The sequence below is a fragment of the Beta vulgaris genome, chromosome 9, assembly GCF_026745355.1.
Source record: "Beta vulgaris subsp. vulgaris cultivar EL10 chromosome 9, EL10.2, whole genome shotgun sequence".
NCBI lineage: Eukaryota > Viridiplantae > Streptophyta > Magnoliopsida > Caryophyllales > Amaranthaceae > Beta > Beta vulgaris.
Window position 1 is genome coordinate 34,681,477 of NC_079210.1, and position 25,585 is coordinate 34,707,061.

At 32.3% G+C, this 25,585-nt stretch overlaps 3 protein-coding genes and 1 non-coding gene across 5 annotated transcripts; 2 read left to right on the top strand and 2 right to left on the bottom strand.

Moving 5' to 3' along the window:
• The first annotated feature begins 501 nt into the window (after positions 1-501).
• On the top strand, positions 502-573 carry TRNAD-GUC (transfer RNA aspartic acid (anticodon GUC)). The gene has a single exon. It is a non-coding gene; the product is annotated as a tRNA-Asp (tRNA).
• Positions 574-5,979: 5,406 nt separating this feature from the next.
• LOC125493616 (uncharacterized) lies at positions 5,980-7,225 on the top strand. The gene is made up of 2 exons (XM_057392243.1): positions 5,980-6,084; positions 6,302-7,225. Exons 1-2 carry the CDS (start codon positions 5,980-5,982, stop codon positions 7,223-7,225), a joined length of 1,029 nt encoding a protein of 342 aa, XP_057248226.1.
• A 3,441-nt stretch (positions 7,226-10,666) lies between these two features.
• On the bottom strand, positions 10,667-18,458 carry LOC104903591 (protein trichome birefringence-like 43). The gene is made up of 5 exons (XM_010691656.4): positions 16,740-18,458; positions 15,831-16,002; positions 12,744-12,919; positions 12,465-12,623; positions 10,667-10,981 (listed from the first exon to the last, which is right to left on the bottom strand). Exons 1-5 carry the CDS (start codon positions 17,033-17,035, stop codon positions 10,678-10,680), a joined length of 1,107 nt encoding a protein of 368 aa, XP_010689958.2. The 5' UTR covers positions 17,036-18,458; the 3' UTR covers positions 10,667-10,677.
• A 126-nt stretch (positions 18,459-18,584) lies between these two features.
• LOC104903592 (hypothetical protein) lies at positions 18,585-21,978 on the bottom strand. 2 transcript variants are annotated; one of them, XM_010691659.4, is made up of 6 exons: positions 21,666-21,978; positions 20,125-20,244; positions 19,726-20,002; positions 19,417-19,525; positions 19,112-19,276; positions 18,585-18,992 (listed from the first exon to the last, which is right to left on the bottom strand). In XM_010691659.4, exons 1-6 carry the CDS (start codon positions 21,771-21,773, stop codon positions 18,956-18,958), a joined length of 816 nt encoding a protein of 271 aa, XP_010689961.2. In that variant the 5' UTR covers positions 21,774-21,978; the 3' UTR covers positions 18,585-18,955. The 2 variants fall into 2 exon arrangements, with proteins under 2 accessions (XP_010689961.2, XP_010689960.2); XM_010691658.4 differs by having other exon boundaries at positions 19,417-19,531; positions 21,666-21,974.
• Between the last annotated feature and the right edge of the window lie 3,607 nt (positions 21,979-25,585).

The following is a 25,585-nucleotide window of genomic DNA, read 5'->3' on the forward strand; positions in this document are numbered from 1 at the left end:
ATTAATTTTATTTTCTACCTCATTTGTTATTACACGTTATCGCACGCAATGCGTGCATATAAGACTAGTATAATATAAAATGAAGGAGGTATTTTAAAATACAAACTTAAACAAAACGCAATCTCCTTTATGCTTAAGTTTTTTCTTTATATATTACTGACAAGTTAAGGTCAAAGCTCAAAAGTATTCTCTCAAAAAAATAATTCAAAAGTATGGCTCTACATAAAAAAGGAACGGAGCTTGTACGAGTAACTCTGTTATTGTAGCAATTGTTCAATGTTCATGGTTGAATTTGGGTCTCTTTTCTCTGGTGGAACTGTTATCTACTTGTCTCTATTAAGAATATTGGTTATGGTCTTATGGATCTGCATTGCCAACGTTATTTTTACTTTTACTAAACCTAAATTTACATTTAAAAAGTACAGTGATAGCTGACAACGAACTTACTTTCTCTGCTACAATAGAGAAATGCAAAAGAAGCAATAAATTTAACAAAAAAAAGTCGTTGTAGTATAGTGGTAAGTATTCCCGCCTGTCACGCGGGTGACCCGGGTTCGATCCCCGGCAACGGCGTTTTTGCATATTTCTTTTTGTCCTCCTGATCTAACTGTACTACTGTAGACTGTAGTACTAAAATGATCTGATGATGAGCCCGCTACATATCTTAGTGCGTTTTTCCTACGTTATTATACTAGTTTAAGATCTTAGACTTAGCTTAGCTTAGCTTAGCTCAGCTCAGCTTCATTCTTTTATAATCATTTTATTAAATATTATTATTATTTTGGTCTAATTTATTTTACTAATTACTCTTATTATTATTATTATTTAATTTATATCATTATTATTAAGTATTATTCTTATTATTATAATTATTATTATCATTTTTATTATTATTGTTATTATTATTTCTATATATATTATTTCTATATATATTATTTTGTTTATTATAGCTTTATTCATTATTATTATTATTATTATTATTATTAGAAGGAACATGGTTTAGGTCAAAAACACAAATAAGCCCACGTTTTTTTAGCTCATAAACCAATCAAATAGCGTCAAAACGGTTTATAATTACAATTTTGCGCGGTCCGACCCAATCATTAATTTTATTATTAAATATTACTACCTCCGTTTCTTTTTAATTGTTACACTTTGACATTTTACACTATTCACAAATTGCACTTTGACCATCGTTTGTGATTTATACGTGAATAAAAACATAGTCATGTGGGATCTTGTTAGATTCGTACTAGTACATATTTTATTAATATGTAGTTTTTATATTTTTTACAAATACAAAATTAGAGATATAAAGGCTCAAAGTAGTGCATCGGCATGCGTGAAAAGTGTAAGTGTAACAATTAAAAAGAAACAGAGGTAGTATTATATTATTAAATCTAATTATTAAAATAGTAATATTAATTTACTTTTTACTCCCTCCGTTTCCTAAAGATCTTCCTTGTTACTGTTCCTACAGATATCAAGGAGGATCCACTTGTGTGGGGTGTGGGGCGGGTAAAGTAGGAGAGAGAAAGGGGTTAAAATAAATAAACAAATAAAAAGGGGTTAAAGTAGGAGAGAGAAAGGGAGTAGAATTGAATTAATAATGTAATGATGGACCATATGACAGGGACATGAGAGGGTAAAAAGCGGAAAAAGTTTTCCAAATAAGAAATAAAGTAAAAGAGGGAAGATCATTTAGAAACGCACTTAAACGGAGGGAGGGAAAATCTTTAGGAAACGGAGGGAGTATATATTATTGTTATTATATAATCATCATCAAGTATTAATATATTAATACAAATAGTATAAAATAATTATTATTAATTATCATTATTATCATTAATAATTATTATTATTAATAATAATTTATGATTATTATTATTTATTCATAACTATCATTTAAAAATATCAAAAATACTATTAATATTCATGATCTAACTGTAGTACTAAAATGATCCGATGATGAGCCTGCTACATATCTTAGTGCGTTTTTCCTACGTTATTATACTAGTTTAAGATCTTACTTAGAGCAACTCAATTCAGTTCAGCTCCATTCTTTTATAATCATTTTGTTAAATATTATTATTATGTTGGTCTAATTTATTTTACTAATTACTCTTATTATTATTATTATTATTATTATTATTATTATTATTATTATTATTATTACTATTATTATTATTATTATTATTATTATTATTTATTTTATATCATTATTATTATTATTATTATTTCTATATATTATTTTGTTTATTATAGCTTTATTCATTATTATTACTATTATTATTAGAAGGAACATAGTTCAGGTCAAAAACACAAATAAGCCCACGTTTTTTTTAGCCTATAAACCAATCAAATTGCGTCAAAACGGTTTATAATTGTAATTTTGCGTGGTCCGACCCAATCATTAATTTTATTATTAAATATTATTATATTATTAAATCTAATTATTAAAATAGTAATATTAATTTACTTTTTACTCCCTACGTTTCCTAAAGATCTTCCTTGTTAGAGCACCTCCAATGGGTAAAAATACCCTCCCCATATGGAGTCTCTCTCCTCAATTGGATCTCCACATGAGTGGGGTTGGTTCCCCATTTAATGAGCATGCTCAAGTTCTAGGGGAGGTGCCCAAATGAAGAAGAAATCAGAGGCTTACACGTGGCAACAGGACCACTTGGGAGAGAGAAAAAAAAACTGAACAGGCTACCCCTGCCAGCCTGACGCGCGCCCAGCACCAACCAAATGCTGCCAAATGTCAATTTCCCCTTTAAAAGCAACGATTATTTTTTAAAATAGCCGTTGCATAATTTTGGCATTTAAAAAAAATCTGCTAATTAAAAAAAAAAAATACCAACGTTCATATTTTTTAATTGTCTATAAATAGAGGAGTTAAGTACATAGGAGGGTACTGAACTTTGATAAAAGTTTCAGTTAAGGTACTGAACTTTCAAAAGTTCCAGTTAGAGTACTCAAAATGGATGTCTGTTAACTTAAGGTACTAAACATTGGTTTGTACCGTTATCAGCCCCAAAAATAAAAGAAAAATGTGACATGGCATTAGTTAAAAGGAAAAAAGTGACATGACATTAATTATAAAATTCCACACTCTTTTCTCTCTCCTCTGATTCCTCACCTTCTTTTCTCTCTCCATCCCATAATCAAAAATCAAATTATCCGTACTCCCAAAAAAAATAAAATTCCAGAATTCCCCATAGAATATCAACAACAAAAAGGAAAAAAAAAAACATGTATAAATTTAAACAAAGAATCAAGATACAAAAATCAGCAAAGGTAAAATTGAAGAGATTTACTATAATTATATGGCATAGAATTGATTTCAGAAGGAATATGAACATGAATTACACAAATGGTCTCCCCTTCTGAAATCTTTAAAGCCCAATTTAGAATAAATTCTCTTTCTTCAATATCTTTTCCAACTGCTACATATATCTTGTTCTCCATAACTCTGTTTTTCACTAGAAAATTTTCAGGGTTTCTCAGATACAATGCAAACGAATCAAGGGTTAAAAATCAGAAGACAAAATCTTGGAACTTTTGAAGAAGATGAAGTTGCCAAATTAACGAAAGAAAAGTTGTTTTTATGATACTTAGTAACTCTGAATTGTTACAGTTGAAGTAGTAAAACAGAAGTTGAGATTAAGACATGAAAATTGATCGAGTCTATGATGGTGACACAGTGACCAAGATTTAGATTTAGAGTACAATTGTTGAGGAGAGAGAAAGTTAAAGATGGAGAATGAGAGGTTAGAGATGAAGTTTATGCATTGAGATTTTAGTTATGGAGGTGAAGTTGGGTTTTTTTTTTTTTTGTTTTTGAGGAGAGAGAAAATAGAAGGCGTAGGAAGACGACGAGACGACCCATGAAGAAGTAATTGATTACAGTACGTTCCCCAATTTTCTCATGGGGGAATTCTGGAATTTTATTTTTTTTGGGAGTACGGATAATTTGATTTTTGATTATGGGATGGAGAGAGAAAAGAAGGTGAGGAATCAAAGGAGAGAGAAAAGAGTGTGGAATTTTATAATTAATGTCATGTCACTTTTTTCCTTTTAACTAATGCCATTTCACATTTTTCTTTTATTTTTGGGGCTGATAACGGTACAAACCAAAGTTTAGTACCTTAAGTTAACAGACATCCATTTTGAGTACTCTAACTGGATCTTTTGAAAGTTCAGTACCCTAACTGAAACTTTTTCCAAAGTTCAGTACCCTCTTGTATACTTAACTCATAAATAGAGACCAATTATGCCATATTTTAGATACATTCAAATTTCTCTACCTTTTCCAATCTTTAATTTCTCTAATTTTTCTCATCTTAATTATATATTTTATTTCTCTACTCTTTAAATACTTCCAAATAAATTATCCACAATTATGAATCCTAATAATTCTAATTATGGAAATAGGCCTCAAAGAACCCCAAATTATCAATTTAATCTAACCACCCACAAAATCCAAATTCCCACAAAATTCTAACTCCCCACAAAATTCTAATTTCCAACGTAATCCAAATTTCCAACAAAATTCAAATTCCCACAAAATCCAAATTTCCATCAAAATTTCGAAGCAAAACCCAAATCGTCAAAATACTAATATTGCTTTTGATCCAAATATGCTCAATAACCCTCAAATCCAAGCCTTATTCCAAGCTTTGTACTCCAAAGTCAACAACCTTCTAATTTCGAAACCTCGCCCCATACTCCGGTGAATCTCTCATCTCCAATGTCTCAATATATGGATCAAAATCTACAACTCCAGGGGGAGACGGGAGCAATAAACCGAATACCGTTGGAGATTATTACCAAACTCAACAACTCGGAGACGATGATGATGCTTATGATGATGAGTGAAGATGAAGCGGACCAAGGTGGAAAAGGTAAAGATAAGATACTATAAGAAAGGTGGGGACATGATGAGGATATAGCATTGGTCTCCGGATACCTTAATTGTGGTGGTATCCATTAGTGGGAACAGATCAGTCAAAGGCAAAGCTTTGGAAAGAAATCAAGCGCATCTACGATGTTGAAGTGGTAAAAAAACCATCACTCATCCACCCAAGGACCATGAAGTCAATTAAAGCGCATTGGAGAACCATCAACCGACTCGTGACTTTGTGGGTATCGCAACTCGGTGAAGCCGAGCGAATGAAATCAAGTGGAATGGCTATTACGGATGTAGAGGCTAAAACTCATGAACTATACCAACAAAAACAAAATAATAAAGCTTTCAAATTGTACCATTGTTGGATGGGAATGAGACACCTTTCAAGATGGCAACCCGGATACGATTCAACTATTATGAGTCAATCAAGTTCAAAAAGGTCAAGTGATGAAGTTGTATCAGTTCGCCCTGATGGTGTGAAGAAGGCTAAGGCACAAAGAAATGAAAGAGTAGTAGCTACAAGTTTAGATGATTTCAACAACACTTTAAGTGAAATGCAAGGTGAACGAATTACAATAAGGAAAAATATAGAAGAAATGATGGATTACCAAAAGCAGCGAGATGAAAAGAAAATGAGGTTCAAGATGTATCAATTGTTGATGACCAAACCATCTCTTGATGCGGTTGAGTTCGAATACTATGAGAAGCTAAGAGAAGAGTTTATGAAGTAGTAGTTTAGTTATAAGGTTGTTTTATTTAGTATCCTTAATTCTTTCGTAATTCTAGTATTTACTATCCTAGTTTGTATTGTTTTATATTTTTATCTATTGAGAATCTTATTCTTCTGAAAAGTGGATTACAATCTTATCTTTTGAAAATCTTTTTTTTTGGGATTGTGTAGTCCTTTCTTATCTTCTGAGATTGCACTCTTATCATCAAATGTCTATAAAAGATGAATTGGTTGAATGATAACATCACACATAACACCATCCTTCTTTCTACAAAAAATTCATTCTTCTTCCTTCAAACCACTTCATTCTTCTTCTCTTCTTGCAACAAAAGGAAACATGAACTTGGATTACAATTCTTCAAGTTCAAGTGATGACCAGTTTGATGATATGGTCAATAACATGATTTTATACAACGCGTATCTTGAAGAACAAGAAGACTACGTAATTCAACAAGCTGTTCAAACAATTGTTGCTCCAATCATAGAAGCCACTCAAAGAAGATCTCCCAAAAAAAAAAAATTATTCCAAGAGACCGTGCTGATGCAAATCAAAGATTAATGAACGATTACTTTGTTGATCGTCCTCTATATACTGAAGACATGTTCCGACGTAGATTTCGTATGCATCGTCCTCTTTTCTTTCGAAATTGTGAACGCAGTCGCTGCGAAAGACAAATTTTTCAACAACTACCAGACGCAACTGGAAGCTAGGTGCCTCCACTCATCAGAAATGCACAGCAGCATTGAGGTGTCTAGCATATGGATCAGCATCTGACGCAGTCGACGAGTACATCAAAATTGCTGAATCAACAGCAAAGGAGTGCCTTGTGCACTTTGTGCAAGGAATTCGAAAAGCTTTTCCCGAGTACTTAAGGAGGCCTACAGTAACCGACTTGCAACGCCTCTTACGTGACGGGGAAAGGCGGGGTTTTCCTGGAATGATGGGCAGCATAGATTGCATGCATTGGCAATGGAAAAATTGCCCACGAGCATGGAAAGGGTTGTATCAAGGTAGGTCCAAATCTGCAACGGTAATTCTAGAAGCCGTGGCCTCCGGAGACTTGTGGATATGGCATGCATTTTTCGGAACACCGGGAACTTGCAATGATATCAATGTATTGGCACGCTCTCCGGTGTTTGATGATCTTTATCAAGGAAGAGCTCCTGAGGTCACATTTAATGTGAATGGTAATACCTATAATAGGGGATATTACCTAACAGATGGGATCTACCCTAAATGGGCAGTGTTCATGCCAGCAATTCGACTCCCACTATCTCCCGTCGATGAGTTGTTCACCAAACGTCAAGAATCAGTTCGGAAAGACGTCGAACGTGCGTTTGGGGTTTTACAAGCACGCTTTGCAATAATACAAAGGCCATCACTCATTTGGGATGAACACTTAATGTGGGAAATAATGCTGGCGTGTATCATTCTTTACAATATGATTGTCGATGAACGGGATACATATCTAAATTATCAAGACGCATCAGACTTCGAGCAAGAAAATGCCTCGATTGCTAGTACTTCGTCTAGCCATAGGCTTGAAACATTTCTGTTCAACCTGGTCGCTACAATGATATAGGGATGCAACAATATTTGCAAAGAAGAGCTGATGCGTGGGATAGAGATGTTCACAACTCCTTACAAAAGGACTTGGCTCAACACATTTGGCACAATTGTCGCCAATCAACCAATGATGAGTGAATTATTGTTTGTAATATTAAGTTAGCCATTGTTGTAAAAATCTCAATTAAGTAGCTTAATTAAAAGATGAGCATAAATTAACGATTTATCGTTTTAATAGCGTGATTAGCAATTTACATAGCGTAATTAGCAACTACCGAATTTAATTAGTGTGTCAATTATTTATTGATTAATTATGAAATTAATGAGGATAATTACGATTTTTTTATTTAATTACAAAGAAATCATGTTAAATATGGAATATATAATCAATAGATAAAATATTGTGGGGTATGGGAAAGTAGGAGAGAGAAAAGGTGGTGGGGTATAGGAAATAAGAGAGAGAAGATAAATGGGGAGGTAGATGAGTGGAGGTATGTGTTTCAAATTTGAGTAAGGTAAAATGGAGAGGTAGTGGAAAATGAGGTGGACAAATAAGGTGAGGAGAGAGAAGAAATGGGGTGCCCCATGAATGGAGATGCTCTTACTGTTCCTACAGATACCAAAGAGGATCCACTTGTGTGGGGTGTGGGGTGGGTAAAGTAGGAGAGAGAAAGGGGCTAAAATAAATAAACAAATAAAAAGGGGTTAAAGTAGGAAAAAGAAGGGAGTAAAATTGAATTAATAATGTAATGGTGGACCACATGATAGGGACATGAGAGGGTAAAAAGGGGAAATTATTTTTCCAAATAAGGAATAAACTAAGAGAGAGAAGATCTTTTAGAAACACACTTAAACGGAAAGAGGAAAGATTTTTAGAAAACGGAGGGAGTATATATTATTGTTATTATATAATCATCATCAAGTATTAATATATTAATACAAATAATATAAAATAATAATTATTAATTATCATTATTATCATTAATAATAATTATTATTATTATTAATTTATTATTATTATTATTATTTATTCATAATTATCATTTAAAAATATCCAAAATATTATTAATATTCATTATTATTACTTATCATTATAATTATTATTTAATATTCATTTTATTATTGTTTAAATATTATTTATATATTTATTAAATTCAATTTAATTCAATTCAGTTCAGTTCAGTTTTACTTAGTTCAGTTCAGTTCAGTTCAACTGGTTATGCCGAAGAGAACAATCCCTTAGTGAAGGAAAGAGGGGATCGCTTGTCCAACTTAAAAAGATACCATATCGCGTAGCGGAATCAAGATTTCAAAATCGGAGGGTTATAAAATAAGACAATAGACATTTCATATTAAAAATTATACAATGCAAAATACATTATTTTTTGATCTTCTATGATCTAGAAGTATCACTTATCGTTTACTATATTCATTATATTAATACAAATTAACATATATGAACTAACTATTAAACTATATGAAAATCAGTCAATAAATTACCATCATAAAGAAATTAATAAATCATCATATGAAATTATAAATTAATTAACACTATTCACACATTCACACATTCACACATTCACACACAAAAAAAAAAAACACAAGTGCATCAATCACAATTCACAAATTCGAAAATTCACACACGTACACAAATATTACATGTAATATCAACCAAATAAGATTTTAAATATACAATATAGGAATTAAGGAATTAATAATGTAAAGAAATTAAAATCTTTCAATACCTGACGGTTGTTGTGGAGGTCAGAGGAGAATGAGAGATGTGAGAACAACAATGCAGTGGTCACCTAGTAGGCGTGGCGGTGGACTGCACGTGTGCGGTGGTCATCGAACTCCGATTTCATGAGACGTGAAGCCTGAACCTCTGATTAGAAGGGCTTCACTTTTGAATAGCATGAGTGAGATGAGTATCGGGAAAGGAAGTAGAAACCAGAAAGTGATATGCTTAAGTTGTCCTAATTAAAAGATTTTTTTATTTTTTAGTTGATTTAATTAACTCTCATGTTATTTGCCATCGGTATTTAATGTATATTGTCCGTATTTGTATGGTTTTTTTTTTTCATTTTCTCCCTCCTCTACTTCTCTTCCCCCCATAACCACCACCCCTCATCCACCATTGCCGCCACCACCACCCCCACAACCTACCGCACTCCACCCTTCCCCTACAGCCCCAAGCCACCCCACAGCCCCACCAGAGCACCCCAACCCCACCCCTGCAAACCGTCCCCAGCAGCTCCTCACCCCATCCCTGTAGCACCCCCGCATCCCCCATCACACCCTTCGTCTTCCTCCTCTGCCTTCGTCCCAACTTCCATTCCCACCCTCACACCCCCTCAGCGCCCAACACCCCCTCCGTTTGCAGACCCCCGCGCGTTACCCCCCCTTCTTCTTCTTCCACTTTCTCATTTCCTCCTCCCTTGTTTTATGAGATTTCAAACTTTTATTTTTATTTTTTTCACTACTCCTCGTGGAATTGAAACGAAATTCAGTTTCCACTGTGGTGGAAACGAAAAATAATTTTGTTTCCACCATGGTGTTGGTGTACACGAAATTTTGTTTTGTTTCCACCATGGTAGAACCCAAACAAATTTTCGGTTCCACCATGGTGGAAACAAAAATAAATTATGTTTCCACCATGACAGAACCGAAAAATTGATTTAGTTCATACTAAAAAATTTGAAATTTTAATATTTTTGAAGTAAAGAAAAAAGTTAAAAAAATAAAAATAAAAAGTGCGTATGAAAATACGGACGATTTTGTAAATACGGACAGTAAATAGTAAACACCATTAATTAAAAATCTGATGGAAATTGGGCTCCACTCTCATTAATAACGATAAAGATAAATTTGTAAGTGGCAGACAAAAATACAACCAGAGGACCCATAGTTTTCTCTTTTTTGTTGCTGGACGTTTCTTGTGTCTGCGTAGCAACTTTGGCTTTTTTTTGAAACAAAAATCCTTAAAATTATTTTTTAATTCATGGGGTCACGTGACCCCCCATGCCCTATACTGGCTTTGCCAGTGACCGTACCCCTACTTCTCCTTAAAAAGCTTATTCTTATGAGTTGTTCATCTTCTTCCTTCCCCTTCTACAAAGGAATTTTTGAGCACTTTAATGTCCATAATATCTTAAGTATTTAGTAAGTGAAAGGGAAGGACTTGGTATCCAGAATTGTGGTAATGAGTATATTTTAGTAGCTACACTGGTAGAAGTAGTTAAACAATGCGAAAGATGATCTTATCTCAATGTTTTGAAAAAGAAATTTGAAATCTTCTCATAATTGGTATATTTAAGAATAAAATAGATAAATAAAAGGAGATAAAATTGCTAAATATTAACCAATTATAATTAGAAACAATGTGGTTTTATTTTAACTTGACAGTTAGCACGCATCGCGTGCTCATAAATCTAGTTAGTTAGGAACATCGCGTGCTTATAAATCTAGTTAGGAATAAAGAGAGGCGTAGAGAAGGTGATTCCAAGTATCGGGGACACCAGGGAGACACCAATGACTACAATCGGGAAGCCTATGTCTGCCTATGCCATAAATCCCAGGATGACCATCCCTTCTTAATTGGGAAAGTGGTGTTACTTTCAACAAATGTACTGGCCTTTCCATTTCTCTTACCACCTTCTCTACAATCCTTTCTGCTGGGTTATGTTCCACTATTGCATTGTTTGTGGCACCAACTAACGGTTGAGTTACTCCTATGCATGTTCTTGCATTTGGAGCTGTCCAGTTTAGTGCACTGCAACACACAATACACACAACTTATATAAACATCTACTTACTACCATAACACTATAATTTGTACTAAGTGGGGATTGAAAGTATTAGTTTTGGTAATGACTTGCATTATTCAAGATATTTTAAGACAACAATAACTTTATATGAGATAATTTCATGCTATGAGATGAAATATATCACCTAATATGACCCCGTTTTAATAAAAGTCACATCGTAGTTTTAAATTTTAATCAATTATAAAAGTCACCCTATTATATAAGGCCCTAAAGTTTACATGTACGATGCTTTAGTGTTGTACCATATAGCCGACTCATGCAAGAATTACTACTTTTGAAATGTAATTTGGGTTAAAACAGAGGTGAAATTATGATACATGTAGTTTTATCTAATAAGACTGAATGTGCCAAATCGGTTCACCGGGTTGGTTTTAGTTCCAAACTTCCAACAACGTTAAGGTTCATTTTAACCAATTTTTGGGTCAAATTACTTCTACTTTTATTTTTGTGGTTGTTTCAAGTTTGGGTGTTGCAATTGTATACAACAACCTAAATTTTAAGATGAGGTGAGTGGTGAGATCTAGGCTCCGTTTAGTAGGGCGTAATATATTTTCAGTGTAAAATGATTTTCATGGAAAACAATTTACAATGGAAAATACAATTCCAAAATTAGTTTTCCGTTGTTTGGTTCGATGTAAAAAAAATGATGAAATGAAAGGAAAATGAAAGGGAAAGTAAGGAGGTAGTGAGAGGAGTGTACAAGAGAGAGAAGGAAAATAGTTTTCCCTTCATTTTGAAAGAAAAATGGTTTTCCATCCTTGGGAGAGTAATTTTACCCCAAGGGAAAATGGTTTTACACTCTTTTGCCAACCAAACAATGTAAAACTAAAAATAGAGAAAAATAGTTTTCTGGGAAAACGTTTTACGCCCTACCAAACGGAGCCCTAGTGTTGGGAGTCACTTACTAGGTTAAGGTATCACTAAATTGTCATTTTATAAGAATTTAGATAAACTAGACCAAGTGACTAACTATCCCAAAACAATAACATTAATCTAACTAGTGAAAAGAACACTGAAGTGTTGCGTGGAACTTTGATGCATAAGGTTTAGGCTCCGTTTGGTAGGGTGTAAAATATTTTTTCGGAAAACTGTTTTCCTCTATTTTTCAGTATTACATTGTTTGGTTGACAAAAGAGTGTAAAATCATTTTCCCTTGGAGTAAAATTACTATCCCAATAATGGAAATCATTTTCCTTTCAAAATGATGGGAAAACTGTTTTCCTTATCTCTCTTGTACACTTTTCTCACTATCTCCTTACTTTTCCTTTCATTTCATCATTTTCCTTACATGAAACCAAACAACAGAAAACTAATTTTGAAATTGTATTTTCATTGTAAATTGTTTTCCATAAAAATCATTTTACACTGAAAATATTTTACGCCGTACCAAATGAAGTCTTAATGATGTAAGGTAAATTAGATTCTTACTTCATATGATCTGGGGAGACTCCTTGGAAAAACACCTTGGAATTTGTAGATTTCAAATGCAAGTCTACCCATCTGGCCCAAGTCTTCAGTCCTTTCTCATACGCAACGAGTCTGTCCATGTCTTTGTACATTTTATCTCCATCTTGAATATAATCCCACCTACAATTAATTAATTCCAAACAAACACAAGTATTTAACAAGCATCCTCTGACACAAGAACATCAAAATGCGAATAACATAGTTTCATAGTTAATAGGTTGGAGCACTAGTAGTACTCACGGCTGTTTCCTTCCGGTATGAAGCCACCAATGCCAAGTGTTGAAGATCAAGATGTCAAAATTCTTCCAAGATTTTCCTTGGCTTACTGAATTAAGAACTAGTACCCTCCCAACCTTCTTATTCACAATTTTTATAAGGAATCCATCTCTCAACAACATCAAAGAAGTATTGTAGGCCTGCATCAATAATGCATATCAGCATATATTTTTTGTAAGTAGGTAATGTATGGGAAATAATTGTGTTAATCTGTTATAGGTTAAACTGACATTCAATATATATCATGTTTACATTACAGACCTATGACTAGTAAAGTACCCACACTTATACAATATAATATTATCTCTTTACATATAATATTATCTAATAGGTAAGACGAAATTCTCTGAGGTGCCCTTGCATAGGGGCTCTACCCAGGGGCCAACTAGCATTTTTTGCACGCGATGCGTGCTTGGATTTTTTTCAAAATAGAAACTCGATTTTTTTCGACGTATGTAAAAGTCAAAATTTGAACATTAGACATACAAAGTATAATTGTTTTTATTTACAAAATTTAATTGATTTAGTCTCTATCACTTAAGTCTCTCACCAGTCTTTTTTTTTTTTTTTACTTTTCAAGGTCAAAATTCTATGAACAAAATAGAAATTTTATTGAATTTATCTCTGATTTCTAATAGTCTAATTTTTTAGTTGATTTTTGAATTAAGTACACTACTTCATATATTGTGAAGAAAGTGGACACTTGGATTTCAAGTCAAATTTTTGTGAGTATGTATTGACGTTGTAGTGTGTTGTTGTAGTTTGTAAGTTAATCTTTTGGTTTTTGTAAAGTTTCATCATTTGAGTGATTTGTATAATGTAAATTATACAATTCTATGATTTTAGTTGACTTGTGAGTGATTGTTATAATTTTATTTCCAGTATTTTTATTTGAATCTCCCTTTGGTTTGTAAGTGGATTTAATTTAGAAAGGGAAAGGGATAAAATAGTCTCTTCATTCGGGGACACCATAGCTTCCACTTCCCTTATATAATAGAGATATGTTGTACTTTAATTCTTGAATGATATTTTACATAAACCTTTTTACCTTGATAATTAATCGCTATAATATAATAGAAAGAGATAGGTCCAAATATATGTAAGAGTTTCATTATATATAGGAAACACTACGAAAAAGTAAATAATTTTTTTTCCTCGTCTAACTTCTAAATTATAATTCCACTACAAATACACCTCAATTTTTTTCCTTGTCTAACTTCTAAATTTTGTTTGCACACGTTGATATTTAAAAATTTCCATCATTTCAAATTTGGTCATTTTCTAAATTTTAACACATTTAGCTTCAATTATATTTGAAATGAAATTTTGATTTTTTCGTACACGATTTGATATTGGAAACTTTTTTTAGAAAAACAAAAATCGTTACTTTTTGCAAATTAATTTAGTTTTTTTTCTGAAAATGGATTTTTGCAAAAAATTGTTTGCGAAAAGTTTGATATTGCTTGTTTTTCAAAATTTATCTCTATACATGAATTTTTTGCAAAAATTTTGGGCAAAAATTTAAATATTGGCATTTTTTTTAGAAAAAACTAAATTTGTTTTATATGAAAATGAATTAAATTTAAGTCTGATTGTATAAAAGCCTTTTTGAACTCATTGTTGTCATCTCCATTTTTTTAACTACATAACAGTCAACTAATTTCCTATTGTTTATTTCAACTAATGTGAAATAATTTGGAAGTTCGCAAATTATGCTGATGGATCGGATGAATGTGTGATATCACCGTCAAAATCTTATGTTTTTCTCAAATTTGTGTTTATAGGTAACTTTTGTGAGTAATTGTGAATGGTTCTTGAGAACAATGATTTGTAAGTAAATTTTTGTAGTAAATGTTTTTTTATGTACTGATGTTTTAGATTATTAGTTTTACTTTGTATGTTAATTTTAAGTTTTAATAAAGTTTTTTGATTATTTGAATGATTTGCAACATGATTTTCTTAATTGTATGAGTGATTTGTAAAGTTTCTTCTTTTAAGTGATTTGTGAGTGAGTGTTGTAAATTAATTTTCGGTAGTTTTTTTTGAGTCTTGATTTTAATTTTGAGATTCCTTTTAATTTAGAAAGGTAAGGGGGGCAAAATAGTCAATTCAAAAGAGGACACCATAGCTCCCCCCTTCCCTTATATAATAGAGATTACCAGCCATACACCCCTCAATCCCACTTTCTCACCCTCTTAAATACCAAGCAAATGCTTGGGGCTGGGAATTGAACCTTAATATTGCTAGGAAGATGGAAAGCTCATCACTTGAGCCAATCCTAAATCTCCAATTCCTTGAAAGTGTTTACAAAAGGTCTCGAACTCTTGACCTCTTATATTATAAGTCATATCCAACCATCAAGCTATGACTTACTTTTAATATGTATTAATATTATGTTCTCTCAGATAAATTAAGTCTAATTTCTTTGGTATTCCCTTCTATTATACACTCTTATGAAAAACAATTATACCATTGCAATAAATCTCACTAGTAATAAAATTGTTATTTGCAGCGTGTTCGTGCACTATGTTAGTGAACATTTAGAAAAAGGCTCATTTTATAACGCACAAAAACACGTTACAAATTAATTAAAAAAAAATATTTGGCGTGAATTTAATTCTTAGAGCAAAACAAATAATGCTTCATTTGTTTTCAAGATGTCTAACAGAAGAGTTTCTATAGTTTGACTGCATTATACACCCAAGTGTACCATGTGCATAGTACACCCATGGCTATTTTAGAGCTCCAAATGAGAAGAAAAAAATAGTCTTTGATGTAAAATAAAGATTGTATCATATTTTTATGTAATCGTCAATCTAATTATTTACAATACAGACCTACGACTAGTAAAAGATCATATTATCCTTTTACATACCATATTACTCTAATAGTTTTTTTTCCAGACTGGTTTGATCGAATGAAGTATAATTTGAGAAAATCCAAAAAGAATGTGCATTTAATTCATTTTTCTTATTCAGATTCTAGATTTGCGCATTAAATGAATTTACGGACACTAAAATCTGAAAGAATCCAAAAAGAAAGTAAACTAACTGGGAAAGTGAACTCAGAGAGTCCTCCACTCCTAGCTAATTTGTAGTCAGCTTGTGGCACAGATGTATGAAGCATGCATGCAAGAGATTGCCATTGATTCAGGCTTATTGAGTCTCCCACGAACAACATTCTTTTCCCTCTTAATCTTGTCAAGAAATCACCACCATCAAACCTACAAAATCAGTAAAAAATAAAAAGAAAGGGTCATGATAGGTTAGGAGCTTATGATTATTTCAATTGCACCCAAGATATTCAACGTGTAGGGGAAAAAGCAATATGTATTATTTACAATGTGGACCATTTTTTCTTCTTTTCTATCAAAATATAATCCGGATGCTCACATTGTAACTCCTACCGTCCCTTTGGTAGTCGTTAATAAATTGCGGTAATGAGAATAAACTTTAAGCCTAATTTTTATTAGGAAAACACCTTGAAAATCTCCATAGGAATGTATTTTTTCCCCATGGGCAAGCAATCTCAATCCTAAACTTGTGTTTTTGTCTCCAAGAAGAAGCAATTTTCATTACCACCTACAAGGTGGTATTGGATGAGAATGAAAATTCAAAAAGGAAAGTGGACACTTTAGGATAAATTTACATTATCCTGGGAATGAACAATGATATTTTTCACAAATTTACATACAAATTCATTTCTATTACCACCATTTATAAGCAACTACCGCACGGGCAGCTAATATATATGGAAAATACGATCTCAAGGTCTGAATAGTGCTTCAAAATTAAACCAATGAAACTAGCTAATAATGCTGATAAATACTCATTTTCATATATAGTAGCATGTAGCTAGGAAAATATCATGTTTCAATATAAATACTCGATCATTATCTTTGCAATATTATTACCAAGTGTTATATATTGATAATATATGTTGTATGGGATTTATAGTTACCTTGGTAAAAGACAATGAGAAGGCTTCCATCTAAACTTGAGATAATTAGTGTCAGGTCTTCCATTCTTTTCACAACCAAATTGTTTCTCAAAAAAAGGACAATTGCTTGCTTCATAAAGAGGATATGAGCTATCATGTACCCATTTTCCTGTATATAAATCACATGATTTGCTACTATAATTATTCTCTTTCCTCCTCGTAATTTTTCCCTTGTAAACGTAGTTGTTCTTCAAACATTGCTCTCCACTCACCACCATTACAAGAAGGAGAAGCATAGCAAAAACAGAGTTTTCCATAGTTGGTTATGACTTACAAAGGGTGTGAATTTCGGGAATAATTCCCAAGTGGCTAATTATATTAGTGGGTGGTTACCTTTTTTTTTATTTTTATAAAAGGAGTTTAACATAATATAAAAAAAGTAAATTTTTTTTTGTAAGAGATAAAGTTAGTGGGTGGTTATATTAGGGGATTTTTTTTTGTTGTGAGTAGGGGAAGTTGTTAAAAAAAATTATAGTTTTATATGCACGTGATGCGTGTGAAAACAAATAAAAAGTCAATTGCGTAATAATATATACGAAAAATTATTCATAAAATTCATTGTATAATTTTTTTTCTGTTTTTTGAAAGCCAATAAATCAATGATGATGTAAATATTTTGTTAATTGAGGGCATAATGATGAAAAATGGTGAGTTTTGTATTTTATTACTTAAGGGTATAAAAGGAATTACCATTTTTGGTATCCCTTTCCTCTTCCCTTATATAATAGATAGATATAGATAAAAGAAGGAATTTTTATGGTATAACAAGAAGTTAACTTTCGTAAAAGAGTTATAGAAAGTATTTTGTTACATTACCAGAAAGAGGGTGTATATTGGGGTTAAGAAAGTATGTTGCCTAGCTACCATGCAAGTGAAGGGAGGAAGTGAAGCAAGCAACGGATGAAAAACTGAGTGGGAGAGAAAGAATGTGTGTTAACTAATTAGTTACTTAGATAGATAATAAAAATGGAAACTCTTACCTTTCTACCATTATAGTTATAAGAACAAGATTAGTTAACTCAAAATTAAAGTGCATGTGTCTTTTTTCTTTTTATTTTTTTTGGGGGAGAGGGGGTTATGAGAAGATGTTAATTTGAGTAGGCTTCGTTCAAGTTGCATGTATGAGAGGTTCTAAGGGCCTATTCACCCCAACTTATTTTCAGTTCAATTAATCAGCTCAGCTCAGCTCAGCTCAGTTCAATTCAATTCAATTCAATTCAATTCAATTCAATTCAGTTCAGCTCTGAACAATACTTTTACTCTCAAATATCACTATTCAATTCAGTTTAGTTATTTTATGTCGAAGAGAACAAGTCCTAATAGAGCTAGCAATCTCAAGTAACACAAAGTATTGAGAGTTTAACCTGTCATGAAGAATATAAATACGAAGTTATTGAATTAGATCCAGTTTAATTTATTTGGCCGATTACTTGGATATCTTATGCTTTATATAATTTTTGATACTTTAATTGACACATACACATGTCATTTGTTTAACTTCTATTCTATTTCATGGAGCTCTAATATGATTATATGTAGCATATGGTATTGATAGCCTACTGTTGATGTTAGTGATGCAATATAAAAACCCAAAAAAGATGGCAGCAATATATAATGCATATTGAGCTGGTGAAAAGTTTATGCATAATCATGCTGGTTCCACAGCATCATTCCAGCCAGTCTATCAGCACCCTAGCAAGCTCATTGGCAAATAATGAACTCAAAGTCAAGACGACATCCGACATCGTCAGATTTCCCAATTATCAGGCTCTAATGCACACAATTATTCAAGCACATGCACAAAAATCAGCCAGGAGATTTTTCTTTAGTATCGAAATCAAAGTATAACTAAAAACTGGAAAATATGCAACCCTACACGCTTCAACAGGAGAAGATGTAACAAAGGGTAGATAACACAAGATTGTACATCTTTCTGAATTCTGATATATACTCACACACACAGGAGAATGTATAAGAAAGGGTACATATTTTTATACTTAACATTCTCTGCATCTTCTGATATATCTACTTACACACACAGGAGAATGTATAAGAAAGGGTACATATTTTCATACTTAAACATTCTCTGCATCTTCTGATATGTATGTAGAATCATCTGTTCTCTTATGTGAATAAATCCAGTCATATATAATATCTTCATTTCTAAATCATCGGTCTCAAAGTTTTGGGATTGTGATATGAAGTATTCCCTCCCTGCATCAAATTCAAGTTCAGTTTTTTAAACGGATGAGAATAAAACTGATAAAACTGTAATATGAAAACTGAAGAGTATGCAGTTCATTTGAGTTCCCTGAATTCATGATTAAACTTACACAAGCTCAGCAGACACGGAGTTCTTGTCTGCACCAGGTGGAAGCGGCCATATGATCTTGTATGGTCCCTGCGCAATCTCCCTCCTATGGTAAGTGGCTAAAGAATCATTTGGACAACCTGCTATCTTCCACCACTTCATCGAGCGTATACCTCGCACAATTAAGCTATGAGCACGCAAAAGAATGAAGATTTAATACTTTGTCCATTGAGAAAAAAATTTGATAACAAACAAAGAGATGACAAGTTAATGCCCGTCAAAACAAAAAGTGACAACAAGTTGAGAAGTTATTTGACCATGTCATACTTTTTATCATCCATCTCCACTCTAATATCATTGATCTCCACACCAGGAAGTTCTACTGTGATGACATGACTGCTTTTGGATTCGATAACGTTTATCCTTGGTGACCATCCTGTTCCTACAACATATTATTATATAAACCAAATTAGCTAAGTAACATATGAGAAGAACGCTCAATGAGTAAACCATGATATATACTATTTCTCAAAACACATAAGAAAACAGTCATATGCAATTAGCCTAATATTTTGAAGTGGACTTGTAAATTGTGATGCTTAAGAAATCCTATATATTTCCCTGCAAACTACATACCAATACCATTGATTTGAGAAGAAAACATCTGTCTCCTAGAAACCTGCTTCTCTTGCGGCAGGACAGATGTGGGGCACTTTGATGCAGGTAATGTCTTATCCTGTTTGAAGGTTTCGGCCTCACAAATGTTATTGCAGTTAAAATCCTCCTGAACTGGTCTAGAAAAGAGTGGTTCTGAGGAGGCAGGACGCGCATATGATGGTCGCTCAGGGGCAGTAGTCTTTGCTTCATTTACGCACTTAGCTGAACAAACACCAGATCTGGCAACTAGATTTCCCTGGATTAAAAGATATCGCTGAAGAAGTTAGGTTCCACGTAATAAAAGTAGTTGCTCAGTGTAAGAAACATAGGCAATACAACACACACGCGCACACACATAGATATCTTGAAGCAACATACCTTGTCTGTAGAACTCATAGCCTGTCTCATAAAATAGCCTTGAGAGGCAGATGCTTGACGTCCATATAGCATTCTGCTATCAAGCCTTCTAAATGAAGTGTTCAAATCGCTGCTGCAATTCTGCAACATCACGGAAAATCACAATATTCATTATTTAGTCAATGATAGTAAAGAATCAGCATATGACATTAAGGAAAGAAAATTGAGGTACTTGGGACTTTGGAAAGTCTTCAAATGCGAGTTTACTGCATCATGCCAAATCTTCCAAATTACTCATTTCGAATTCTTAGGCTGCAGTTAATGTACTACTCTATGTTTTGGTTTTACATCCAATGATTCACATTTACTGAAACATTGGCAACACATCACTTCGTCATGCTTATTCTTTAGTTTCTCAAGTTATGGCTTAGCATTGTTTCCCTTATTAAAGTAGTAAGGATATTCTAATTTAGGTTGTTATAAAACTTAGCATAAATAGTAATTTTCCGAGGTTATTATTTTATAGTTTCCATAGAGAAATTCTTGATTAATCAAGCATAATCAAAAGAGGCAAATCAAGTGGCACTTTCGTAACAAAAACGAAAATATATGTAGTCGAAATGATTGAATATGTAATTTGCCTTCCTATTTGTTCGAAAACTTCAATTTTCAACAGCTCATATGTATATATACAGTCATCGGTCCTCAATAGTTCATACACATTGATGAATGTTGAAAAATACAATAGCAGATTCGAGATATGTTTAGCTTGATTAGTCTAGGATGATCAATAACTCGAAATCCTCGTCTTCACAACCACTAAAGTAATAGAAAATAACGGTCAAAATTGATCTTAACACAAAGATCAATATGGTCTGGCAGTCATTCTCTGTAGTGACGTTATCATTATTCATTAGAAGGGACTCAAATTAGTGACCATCGATGGCACTAATACAACAATTAAGTTTGAACTGAGCTAGTAGATCATTAATGACACTCATAGTTCATTGAGATATCAATATCACCCATAAAGTTACAAGCCACATTAAAGATCATAAAACTATGAACTAAGGTATATAAACAATCAAGAATCAACATGTTTTAGGTGATTCGGCCTTACAAATATCATATTGTAAGACGTCAGAAGTTCTCCAAAAATATTAAGTACTTATGGGCTTTTTTGTTTGTTTGTTTGGTGTTTGCACCTGGTTCACTCTTCGGGTTACATCCGAATCGAAGCCAAGTTCGGGGTGGTTAGGTTCCATTCCTCTCCCAAGGGTGTTACGAGAATTTGAACACGGGTCCGTCCTACCAAAGCCAGTCCCATCACCACTGGGCCAACACTTACCTGGAAAGTACTTATGGGCTTATGGCTTTCCTAGTCTTACAATAAGTTATTGTAAGTATGCACCTATAAGATAGATTTTGTGTTGAACAATAACAACAAAAAGAACAACCCATCAAAAAGCTAAACAGTAAATTTCTGATCTTTGAAATAAACAGCAAGATATGAGATCATATCAATCACTTTACTAAAGGAAGAAAAAAATAAGAAGAATTACCAAAGGAAATAAGTGAGTATTGGGTGCATTGACATCCTCAGTGACAATTCGAGCAGCCAAATGACCAGAAATGGTGTTGATTCTACGCTTTACTACTTGACTCTCCATTATTCTTCTCACTCTTTGCAGTTACACACACCTGGAAGAGACTAGAGAGTGAGTCTCAAGTTTTTAATTTGCAAGTTGTGTTAATTGGGTTTATGTGATGATTGATGAGGGATATTTTAATTGTGTGATCAATTATTTTTTTCTTTTCTAGTGGAGTTGGGTGGATAGGGAAGATCACTCTTTTCTTTATTTCATGGTCCTACTACCTCTCTTGAGTTTATTTCATGGTCCTACTACCTCTCTTGAGTCTTGAGTATTGAGTATTGAGTAATACAAATATCATCCAACTTGAGGATGATAATATCAAAGGGAAACTTTGACTTGATGGTGCAAATGAAGCCACAAGAAAACAAAATCATAAGTGTTTGTGGATAATGTTGCACATTATTTGGATGAAGCTACGTAGTCTTGGTTTGATCCTTTCAAATTTGTTTTCAACTTAATTTAGATATTTTCGTTTTGGTTTGGTAGCTTGAATTTTCTAATTTGATTTAGGCGTTGAGTTCAACATTAAAAAAAGTAAGTTTAATTGAAGATAGATTCCTTTTTATCATAATTAGTTTTTATATGCATGCGATGCATACGAAAATACGTTGAAAATGAATTTTTTTAAGAGATGTAGAAAATTAAATTAATCGTTAATTATATTTAATAAATTAGGGATTTTTGAATTGTTGACTGTTTTGTTTTTGTAATGCCTTTTTTTTTTAATTCTTTTTTACCTTTTTTAATTAATTAGGCAGTTCTCTTTTCTATTTTTACTTTTTTTTTAAATTAAAGTAAGTAATTACTCCTTTTTTTTCTATTTTTTGGTGTCTTACGGTCCTATCCCTGTTGAGATAAATAGAGATAGTTATATTAAGTTAATTACATTTTGAAGAGTACTAGAAACTAGTTTTATTCTATAAAAGAGTAATTTAGTAAAAATCTGTTTCTTTCACAATTTTTGTATAACTTACATCACTACATTGTTATTATTGTTACTGTAGTCTGCTGTTAAGTATAAAGATTCATGTAACAAGAATAAATAGGAAAAACTTTTGGAGGTTGGAGAAAGTAATACTCATAGAAACACACTCAAAAAAAAAATTATATATTTGAAAGAGATAGGATATGTTAGATTTTTAGGTAACAGAGAAAGTAATAATCATAAAAATACATTTAAAATATAATTAAACTACAAATTTGAAAGAGAGAATTTACTTAAAGAATGTTTTTTTTTTACAGAATGTGAGTTGATTACCAACATATGGGAAATAAAATAAACTCCGTTTACCGTATATAAAACTGCAAAATTGACACGAGACAAATCGAATACAAAAAATAGGTTAGTGTGAGCATTGTCAACCCATATGATCAAACGGGTGAACCCGACACGATTAGTCTTATCAAATGGTCGAGTTATGTTTTGTTTTCCAACACGAAAATGATATGATAAAGCCCATTTAGGGTACGTTCTTTTCACCTTATTAGACCTGAACTTATCTGAACTGAACTTATTGGACTTGAACTGAACTTATTAGACCTGATTGGACCTGATTGAACCTTATTGGAACTTATTGGACCTGATTGAACCTTATTGGAACTTATTGGACCTGATTGGAACTTATTGGACCTGATTGAAACTTATTGACCTGATTGGAACTTATTAGACCTTATTGGACCTGATTGAAACTTATTAGACCTTATTAACTTTTAGCAATTGGAACTTATTGGACCTTATTGCACCTGATTGGAACTTATTGGACCTTATTGGACCTTATTAGACCTAATTGAAACTTATTGCCCTGATTGGACCTGATTGAAACTATCTGAACTTATTGGACTTGAAACTTAATTTATTAAGGTGAAGAGAACGCACCCTTAATACAATTGCTAAAAAAAGTTGAACTTTATTGTACAAAACTGCTTTGGAATTACCAAAAATTTTGCCTAATACGATACAAATCTATACAAATATATTAAAAGGCGTGCGAAAACAAGAAACTGTGCCATGTGGCGCTCTCCCTAGGGAGTTTTAGTTCATGTAATCCATTTACACTAAAAAAATTAAGAAATTGCATAGTATAGGATTTGATCCCGAGACCTCAAGTACACATACTAAAGTTCTAACCACTAGGCTAAGTTATATTTAGTGTTATTATCGTAAAGTAATATATTAATAAATGAAATTTTTTCTTACCCAGGGCATAGCCCGGGCCTAATAACTAGTTGAATATGAAAAAAGTGGGTTAGTGTGGAAATATTTCAACATATTTGATTAAACGGAATAACACAAAAGAGTATTAAAAAACTATTAGAGTTGATGAGTTGGATCCCACCGTTTATTTATTTCTATTAGTAGTGGGTTGTTGACCCATTATGTAGATAAAGTTTTTTCCGCTTGAACACTAGTAGTAATAACAATAATGATGATAATAAATGTAATTAACCATCCAATTGGATTTTCCTCCTTGTTTGTGCGTAGGAATCACACACATCTGTACAAATATATTAAAAAGTGTGCGTAACCATGTATACACACCACGTGACACATCTTTTACTCCACTAGAATTGTCGGATGTGTACATAAGTCATGTCAATTAACAAAAGTGAAATTAGCTTGCAAAAAGATTTGAACCAATGACATCTTGCTATTATACATGACACAATTACCATGTCAACCAACTTTTGATCATGCTTTAAGTGTCCACATTATTATATTTGTATCTTTTAAATGTTGAGTTTTCCTTGATATATTTTAATGGGAATGTAAAAAAAATGCATATCAAGTTCGGAAAACAATACCAATCCGGGGCAACATCCGGGCCCACATACTAGTTTACAACAAAATTTAGATATAATACGATGCAAAATGGGTGAGGAAAAAAGAGAGGGTCAATAACCAAAATTTTTATTATATGGCTAAAATCCAAGGACATAGTGTATATTTTCATAAAAAGTCTCATAAGTGTTTCCAAACAAACAACGTATATAAGATGTTATTTCGCAGAAATTGTAACAATAAGGTCATTTCTCATCAATTTTTGATATTATTATTGTTGTTGTTATTGTAATACTATAATACCCCTAGAGAGAAGGATCGCGTAAAAAAAAAATTATACCTCCCACAAAAAGTAATACTTTAATACACAATATATCTCTATTATATAAGTGAAGGGGGAAGAAGATGGTGTTCACCTTACAATAAGTCTGATATACCCTTAATAGATTTAAATTGCCATATATATTAAATAATTTTTTCTTCGTCCTACTTTAAATATATATTGAACAATCTAACAATAAGTTTGAATTTAAATTTCAATCAAATATCAAATTAAGAAGAATGATTTCCTCTTCTTACATATGTGTGAAGAACTCTGATTAAAAATTAAATCGACAATATAATTAACTTGATTGACACAATTTTAAGAAAAAATAAAAACTTTAACTTCATATTAATAATTATAATGATAATATTTTGAAACCTTAATATTTCATTTTATTCGGTAATCTCTATTATATAAATCAAACTCTTCCACTTTATTAGTATTCAACGATTGAACCTGGTACACAAATTATTCCACTTTATTTGAGGACAAGCTTTCTTTAGGTTTATATTTTCTTCTCTCAATACTATATTTGACTAATAATGATGAACAAATAACTAAAAAACCAATGAAATATTGATTTAAGAAAAACATATTAATTTTTTTAAAAAAAAATTACAAATGTCTGTTCAGATCAATTTTAATTTTTTGTACAATGAGTAAATAATTGAGAAAAAATGTTAATACACCAGGTACACATAGCGTGCAAAAAACACTAACATT

Coding starts and splice junctions, on each gene's coding strand:
- LOC104903592 (XM_010691658.4), bottom strand. CDS start 21,773: ATGGAGAGTCAAGTAGTAAAGCGTAGAATCAACACCATTTCTGGTCAT. Junction 20,245..21,665: donor ATACTCACTTATTTCCTTTG/GTAATTCTTCTT, acceptor GTGATGTTGCAG/AATTGCAGCAGCGATTTGAA. Junction 18,993..19,111: donor TCCGTGTCTGCTGAGCTTGT/GTAAGTTTAATC, acceptor AATTTGATGCAG/GGAGGGAATACTTCATATCA.
- LOC125493616 (XM_057392243.1), top strand. CDS start 5,980: ATGAACTTGGATTACAATTCTTCAAGTTCAAGTGATGACCAGTTTGAT. Junction 6,085..6,301: donor TTGAAGAACAAGAAGACTAC/GTAATTCAACAA, acceptor TTGTGAACGCAG/TCGCTGCGAAAGACAAATTT.
- LOC104903591 (XM_010691656.4), bottom strand. CDS start 17,035: ATGGAAAACTCTGTTTTTGCTATGCTTCTCCTTCTTGTAATGGTGGTG. Junction 12,920..15,830: donor TCTCTGAGTTCACTTTCCCA/GTTAGTTTACTT, acceptor TTATTGATGCAG/GCCTACAATACTTCTTTGAT. Junction 10,982..12,464: donor GTCTCCCCAGATCATATGAA/GTAAGAATCTAA, acceptor TGTGTGTTGCAG/TGCACTAAACTGGACAGCTC.